General features: G+C 37.4%; 1 protein-coding gene across 2 annotated transcripts; it reads left to right on the top strand.

The window, feature by feature from the left end:
• Window positions 1-1,349: 1,349 nt before the first annotated feature.
• On the top strand, window positions 1,350-7,368 carry LOC138715797 (translational activator of cytochrome c oxidase 1-like). Of its 2 annotated transcripts, none has more exons than XM_069848880.1 (5): window positions 1,350-1,817; window positions 2,233-2,345; window positions 5,427-5,560; window positions 5,635-5,800; window positions 7,107-7,368. In XM_069848880.1, the coding sequence occupies exons 1-5, from the start codon at window positions 1,622-1,624 to the stop codon at window positions 7,305-7,307; spliced, it is 810 nt and encodes a 269-aa protein (XP_069704981.1). In that variant the 5' UTR covers window positions 1,350-1,621; the 3' UTR covers window positions 7,308-7,368. The 2 variants fall into 2 exon arrangements, with proteins under 2 accessions (XP_069704981.1, XP_069704983.1); XM_069848882.1 differs by having other exon boundaries at window positions 1,354-1,518.
• The last annotated feature ends 497 nt before the right edge of the window (window positions 7,369-7,865 follow it).

Genomic DNA, 7,865 nt, shown 5'->3' with positions numbered 1-7,865 from the left:
GGAGCAGTAACTTATAGTTTCCGTATAAACAAAATAATTCATTCGATATGAAATAAAAATGTATTTCTACACATTACAGTTCTACTTACCAGAATAACTTGAGGTCGCAATGAAGTTTCCTGGATTACAGATATTACATTATTAAGACACATTTCGCAGACATCTCAACATGAACATCACACATCTACTATCTAGTGCTCTAATGGAAAGTCTGGTAGCAAGTTTTCTCCACATAATATCGGTTCTACTATAACTTGACAGAAAGTCAAAAAGTTCATTTGCAGAGTTTTTTCTACACAATAAAATTGTCGCCACTATAATTTGACAAAAAGTCAATAATTAATTTCCAAGGCACGTTAAAGATCTTATAAATCAAATAAGACGTTTTTCAGTCCCATTAATTCACGTCAGATTATAATTATACACCGCAAACACAATACCACTGTACAAGCTTCCATTTTTGAAACAAAACTCATTCAAACATGCGAACATATTTCAATCCCATCCAAAGAATAAGCGTTATTACAAAGAATATGAGCATGGGGGGAGAAGAAGAAGAAGAAGAATATAATTTGTTACTAGTCTAGATTTGTTACATAGACATCTTTTATTTCTTAGCTCTTGAAAGGAAAACAGTCTTGTGAGGAGCATAAGTTTCTATTTAGATAATAGAGTTGGCCAGATTTTATTTACTGTTTCAATATGCAGGAATCGCTGTAATTTACGGTTATGTATTATTCTCAGATCATGTAAAATAATAACAGGAAATATTACTATTAAATACACCGACCTTCAAATGATATAACACGCAAAAGTGGCATATGTGTTAGCAATTGAGTCTATCTATTAATATGTAAAAACGTAACAGCTGTACCGTAGTAATGGAACACGCACAATATGCATTGGTCAAAGCGGGGCCAAAGCGGAATCTTAATGAAACAATATTTTTTTCGCATAATACGATGTCCACTACACAATTCAGAAACATTGTATTTATGGTTCAGGAAAAATTCTCGTTTTTTACGAAAACATTCGTCTTGTTGTTAACTGATTTACAGTACTTAGCCTTGACTTGGCCTATAAATATCAAATTACATTAATTTGGAAAAAGGGGGAGGGGACTTTAGAAAGTCACGTTCCCATGTACGTGTGTAAAAGGGGCCATACTATAGTATAGAGCTCACTGGCCATTGCACAGTCTTCTAGATTTAGGAGGCTGTGACCTGGCCATGGATTGCAGGCAAAAAGAATTAATTCTCTTGCTCTGTTAGAAAATGTGTAGTTCAGCATCATTCTACAGTTCTCTTTAATACGGATAAACGTCAATGGTTGGAATTTCATGATCACACTGATAAACTGGGCATTTGAAACGGAAAGAATTGATCGTTATTTATCGCAACTGAAAGCATAGGAAAAAAAAATATCCCTCGTTTTGAGAACTGAGAATGGACATTTCTTTCTACATATTCGATCGGTCAACACTTGTAATAGAGGTTATGGTGGTCAATCGTGTGTTATGTGAGATATTTTGATTCTGTATGCTTTGAATAGTTTTGTTTGTACATAGTAGAACAGGAAGATTATATAATATTCTTCATAATTTAATAAGGACATTTCTACAATGTTAAAAATAATACGTAGTTTTCCTTTTAAATCTCGAATTAACTGGGAAGAAAATTACTATAACCTCAAACAGTGCAAGCGGCATGCCGGACACAGTAAATGGGCTAATATAAAACATATTAAAGGCTCGAAGGATGCTCAGAAGGCTCAAACATTCCAGAAAATGTCAAGACTGATACGATTAGCAATTCAAGGAAAGTTTCATTGCAGCAACTAAAAATGTATATTCTAACCTCTAGTATGCACTGAATTACTGTCCGTCCGAGTGGTTATGTCGCATCCTGGCTCTGGATAACTTTCAGAACACGGATTCCTTCCTTTCCCTCTTATTTCAAAATTCCAATCTTGTGTACACAAAATAAATTATTGGCACTGAAAAGTGCCTTTTCGTAAGTATGATGATGCGCATTTGACAAACGCAGACAAATCTGCTATTTTTAGTATTTTAAGATATAATTAGTGAGGAATCCGTATACTGAAATTTTTCCGGCAATCTGAAAGTCAGACATTTAACTAGAGAAAGAATTAAAACATGAAGTCATAATATGTAACAGTTGTGTAAGAATTTAAGAAGAGGCAAAGTAAATTAAAATCATTTTTACTTTCCAGAAGGTGGAAATGCTGATCCCAATTTCAATGTGCAATTGGCGAACACAATTGCACAAGCCAAGAGACACAACATGCCACAGGTTTCCATACAAAATGCGCTGAAACAAGCCCAGGTAAGACTAAAATAACGATCGTAAAGCAGATGTGGCCACAGATTGTTAAGTACCTAGGCTGGCCTCTACAAAAATTAAGTCAGCAAAGTAACAAAATTGTAGGCCTAATGCATGAAGTGGAAGAGAACCATTTAAGAATGTTTCGTAAGTCCAATCCTCAGTAATTTATATATTATTTTAATGTACCAAAGTACATATGATATTTCCATGCAGATATTCCGCGTCATCATACAATGAAAGAGTAATGGAACGGAGAAAAATTCTCTCTGGCGCCGGGATTTGAACCTGGGTTTTCAGCTCTATGTGCTGATGCTTTATCCACTAAGCCACACCAGATACCCACCCCGGCGTCGGACAGAATCATCTCAGTTTTAAGTTCCAACTCTTGGGTTCCCTCTTGTGGCCGCCCTCTGCACTACGTCATAGATGTCTATGAACGTAGGACTGAAGTCCACACATGTGCTGAGGTGCACTCGTTATGAGTGACTAGTTGGCCAGGATCCGACGGAATAAGCGCCGTCTTACGCATATCATACATATTATTTTAATGTACCGAAGTACATATGATATTTCCATGCAGATATTCTGCGTCATCAAACGATGAAAGAGTAATGGAACGGAGAAAAATTCTCTCCGGCGCCGGGGTGGGTATCCAGTGTGGCTTAGTGGATAAAGCATCAGCACGTAGAGCTGAAAACCCAGATTCAAATCCCAGCGCCGGAGAGAATTTTTCTCCGTTCCATTACTCTTTCATGGTATCTCAGTAATTTAGCTTAATGCTATTAATGGGCTGCATTTCGGTGAACTAATCAAATCTGATTAGCTGTTAAACCAAGCACTTCAACCCACTTGGTTACTGCTACCGTAAGTCTCCCAACATAAACATGCTTTCCTCGAGTGAAGTCGATTGTTTTAAGCATTCTATAGATTTATGAAAAAGTCAGCTTAAATTCGGTTAATTTACAGCAACCAACTAGGCCTAATTTGTTTTATGGAGTATTTTTCATGCCATTTTTTCCAGATCTAACCTGATGTGTGACTAGAATGTTAAATCTACGGTACAATATTGTAAAGGAAACAAAACAATTTCGGTGTACAACTTACAACAGCATGTGCTGTGCTGACTCAGATTGCCACTTCCACCCGATTAGTTTCTCTCTCTTGCTTCTCCCAGTGTTGCTGTGGTTTCCAGCATCTTTGATTCCCTTTCCACCTTCATATTTTAAAGGTAGCAGAAGTATTGGTGAGTACACTTGTTTGGCTGTTGTCTAAACTTGGGTACTCAACTGGTGAGTGACTAGTGACCATTTCGATATTGTATAGAATCTATTTCTAATTTCAAAATCCAGCCATATCACTTATCCCTTCACTCTGTTGGCCTTTTATAATTATGCCACACAAACTTACGCACCGTGCATGTGTATCCCTCTCTGACCACCGTAGGCCATTGTCGACGTCATACACATTCATTAATCGCATACCAATATTGTTTTATTCTTGTTTGGTTTTTGGTTGAACTGGTTTATACTTAATTGCTTACATTCAATTACATAGTATGTTGAATTGGTTAAATTATAAGGAGACCAGGAAAGGAATAGCCGTGACTTAACACCTTGACAATAGGCATACATAACTGACACACAATTCTTCAATTGACCAACACACAATGACACTACCCTGTACATGTTTCATTTGCTGTAGCACAATCTAATAAAATTTCGAAAGCACAATTTCCCAATTTCAAACAGATTAACTCTTAGTGGAAAAAGAGTCAGAATAGGCCTACTGGCTTGAACCAAATCAATATCAGCATGAAGTTTGCACACCTTATTCATGTGACATAAAATACCGTCTCAGTATTGAAAGGCATTTCATTTTAGACTGCCATTCAGATAGTGAAATAATCAGTTTGAATGTTATTTCACTCAGGGCGATTGTTTTCAGGTTTGAAATGATTGGTAGGATTGTTGTAATTCTTAACTCTGCTATGATGAGTTTGAATTAATATCAAATTGTTTTTAGTGCTTCATAAAAAGTTTGAAATGATTGGTTTAAAGTATCACACATTGACAAAAGGTTTCAAACATAATGGTTTGCTGAAAATTTCTCTTCCATGTAAAATAACTTGTATAATTAAATTGTATTTAAAAAAATAAAAAAAATAAAATTGTATCTGAAAAACCTAATTTGAATTCTTTAGATCCTAAAAATCGGGAACTTAATCATAACCTAAAGATATCAGAACACAGCCATAGAATGTTCAGAAAATCTATCAGAGCATTAACTCTACCCAACTCTATCCAAATGTTCCGTCAGTACAATGGCAGACTATGGTTGCATGTTCCTGATGGTTCAGCTCGCCATAACTTGAGTATCAGCTTCTTCCCCAGGGGTAGAACTGCAGTTTGTTTACAATGCTGACTGCCACACGAACATTATCAGCAATTGTCTCCAAGGAACCTACGAAATATAATACTGCAACTGTTCTATTTACAATGATAACCAGTTTCTTAACGGTTAACATCACATACTTATCAATGGATGCGGAACACCTCAAAATCTGTGCTTCATTGGCTGACCATGATAATATCTTTGAAAAATATAGGAGTGGAAGAGGTCAAATGACTTTATTGTCAAACGCCTGGCATTAGAAAACAGCAACTTACCAACTAAAAGGGCCATGTTCGTAAAGGTCACATGATATGCTCTGGAATTAACAGCTGTTTCAGAAATGTAATCCTAATAAGGCAACAACAAAAAATATTTGTAATTTTTTCAAAAGCAGAAGAAAATGCTGACTGAATATGTATCTTATGATACTGTCTTTAAGACAGAAATACTGTAAAAGTTCTGAGTTCTGATGAAGGAGAGTTCCTTGACGATTATAAAGCAAGTAATACCTCTTTTTTTTTTTTCTTTTGCATTTCAATTTGGTAATATATCCTTTTTCTCCTATAACTAGCACCAGACTATAGTTAATAAATATTCATCCAGTCGATATGAGGAACCTTGCGATGGCAAACTGAAGCTGACCAAATCACTTCTCAGTGCTGAGCTCTGCATGTGCATCTTTACTTTCAGGTACCGAAGACAAATGCAAAAGCAGGCCAGTATGAAATCAGAGGTCCAGGGGGCTGCACCATCATAGTGTGCACCCTGACTGACAACCCTGCCAGAGTGAGGGCCACCCTCAACACGATCGTGAGGAAGGCAAAGTAAGTCTGACAACACCGTTAGAAATGCATGGATGTTCACTCTCTTGCGTGGAAGTTCAACAATATTTTGGCAGTTCTTCATTCGTAGATGGTGCAATTGGGGGACTGTTCCATCACAAAGGGGTGATTAAGGCAAGTCCCCCCGAGAACACGTCCCTGGAAACAGCTGTGGATCATGCCATAGAAGTCGGAGCGGAGGACGTGGCTGAAGTGGACTCCCTGGAAGATAGAGTCCTGCAGGTATGCATAAAAAAGAAAACACTTTCAATTCAGAATAATGTCATCATGCTCAATCATATCATCATTGTACCTTGGCATGGTAACATGATGACAGCATAACGAAGTTTGGCTTCTTTTTTTGTTGCCAAGAATTTAACTAAAGACGAGCCACCGGCGTAGCTCAGGCGCTTACCTGCTGATCCAGAGTTGCACCCAGGTGCGGGTTCGATTCAGCTTGGGCGGATTACCTGGTTGGACTTTCTCCAAGCTTTTCCCCAGCCATAAGGCGAATGTCAAGTTTTCATGGACATCCTGCCACCCAGACAGTGCACATGTTTGTTTCGTATACTATTGTTCATGTTCAGCATCTGCAAGTCACTGGTTGGATACACTACACCTACTGTTCCTGCCAGAGAGCTCTCTGTGGTCTAGCCATCTCAGAAGACAAGGTTTCTTCACAGGGAATTCTATAGAGCAGCAAACAGCCAGTTAGGGATATGCCACAGGCTTTCTTTCTTCCTGAAGGTTATTGGACCCAAGGCAAGCATGGTGCTCAGAGAGGATGAAGTGCGACAGAAATTAATAAAAGCAATATAGTAAATCTTCTTGCATACCTTTTTTTTTTCTTTAGTGCTGGCAAAATTCCTGTGCTTTCCATGTTAATTTGTTTCGTTTTTCTACACTTATATGATCATATTTTAAACCTGTGGAGATACAAAATGTTATTCATGCATTCTAAATTAATTTTCCTCGAAATTAGGTTTGCCATGAAAATGTAATAATGCGAAAATACAGCACATATTCATTGTTAAGATGCGACCCACTTTGAAATTCAAAGCTGCCCACACTTGCCTTCAACAATCCTGAGTCCTTTAATACACTGTTACTGTGAAATGCTTTGTAACACATGGTGATATAACTGAACAAATTATGGAACAGTTATGTTATTAAATGAAGATCACATGGTAACAACAAGATCAGTCAATGTCGTAAAATTTTCTGGATTGGAGTTTGAAATGTAATAATCAGCCAAATTTGACTCTAAGCTCCGAAGATTTCCTACAAATAATCTGACATTCTTCAAGAATATATGTTATAAATTTAAGTACTGTATTAGACTCAAAGATGGCTTAACTATGAAGTTACGAATTTCTCTACTAAATTGACTCAACTCATTCTCCCCATATAGTCTTCAAATGCGACAAGTATTACATATGTCATTTCTCTCTCTTATGCGTTTTTTCCTTCAGACCTCCATAAATGAAGTTGTACCATATGGATTACCTTCACTTTGCAGTGTACCATATGGATTACCTTCACTTTGCAGTTCCTGTGCGAGGCCAGCCTGCTGCACCGGGTGAGGGGCAAGCTGGAGAAGCTGCAGTACAGCATCAAGACGGCAGAGTGCGAGTTCATTGCCCTGCACCATGTTGCACTCAGCGACGCCGACCTAGAGGCTGTGGGCAAACTGTACAACAAGCTGGAAGAGGACCCTGATGTTGTGCAGCTCTTCGACAATATCGTCTGACATGCCTCAACTGATAATGTAGGAAAGAGTAATCAGTGTGGAATTGTATGTACATTTTGAAGACTGAAAAAAAAAAAAAAAAAAAGACAACAAATAAATAAATAAACAGGCAATCCTCAACTGTCTTAGATTATATTTTCATTCATTCTTCCTGTCCACCAGTTCCCATTGTGAATAGAATTCAAACTGCCGTTATCATGTAAGTCTACCTTGTGATAGAAGATTAATTTCAAACTGGGCTTCACCACCTTTTACTTTTCATTGACTTTAAGAAAAGATAGACTGGCGTAATTTTTTAGTTTTAAATAGTGGAGAAGAAAGCTACTCTTCGTCATGCCACACCCCTAGTACACTAAAGATCTGTGTGGAGTTTTAGGTCTACAAAATCAAGCAGAAACTTTTAATACATGCAGGATGTCCCAAAATTCGCGCACACAGATTACATCGTGTGAATCCTGAATTAAAATGCAGACGTTAATGACAAAATTTCGTCTGAAAAATATTTAATTGGACAATATTTTGGAAATAAGTGTTGCTCTTGTGATCCTAGCACAAGCT

The sequence above is a fragment of the Periplaneta americana genome, chromosome 15 (assembly GCF_040183065.1).
Source record: "Periplaneta americana isolate PAMFEO1 chromosome 15, P.americana_PAMFEO1_priV1, whole genome shotgun sequence".
Lineage (NCBI taxonomy): Eukaryota > Metazoa > Arthropoda > Insecta > Blattodea > Blattidae > Periplaneta > Periplaneta americana.
The sequence above is the reverse complement of the archived record's forward strand: the minus strand, read 5'-3'. Positions and strand labels throughout refer to the sequence as shown.

Coding starts and splice junctions, on each gene's coding strand:
- LOC138715797 (XM_069848880.1), top strand. CDS start 1,622: ATGTTAAAAATAATACGTAGTTTTCCTTTTAAATCTCGAATTAACTGG. Junction 5,561..5,634: donor ACGATCGTGAGGAAGGCAAA/GTAAGTCTGACA, acceptor ATATTTTGGCAG/TTCTTCATTCGTAGATGGTG. Junction 5,801..7,106: donor TGGAAGATAGAGTCCTGCAG/GTATGCATAAAA, acceptor TTCACTTTGCAG/TTCCTGTGCGAGGCCAGCCT.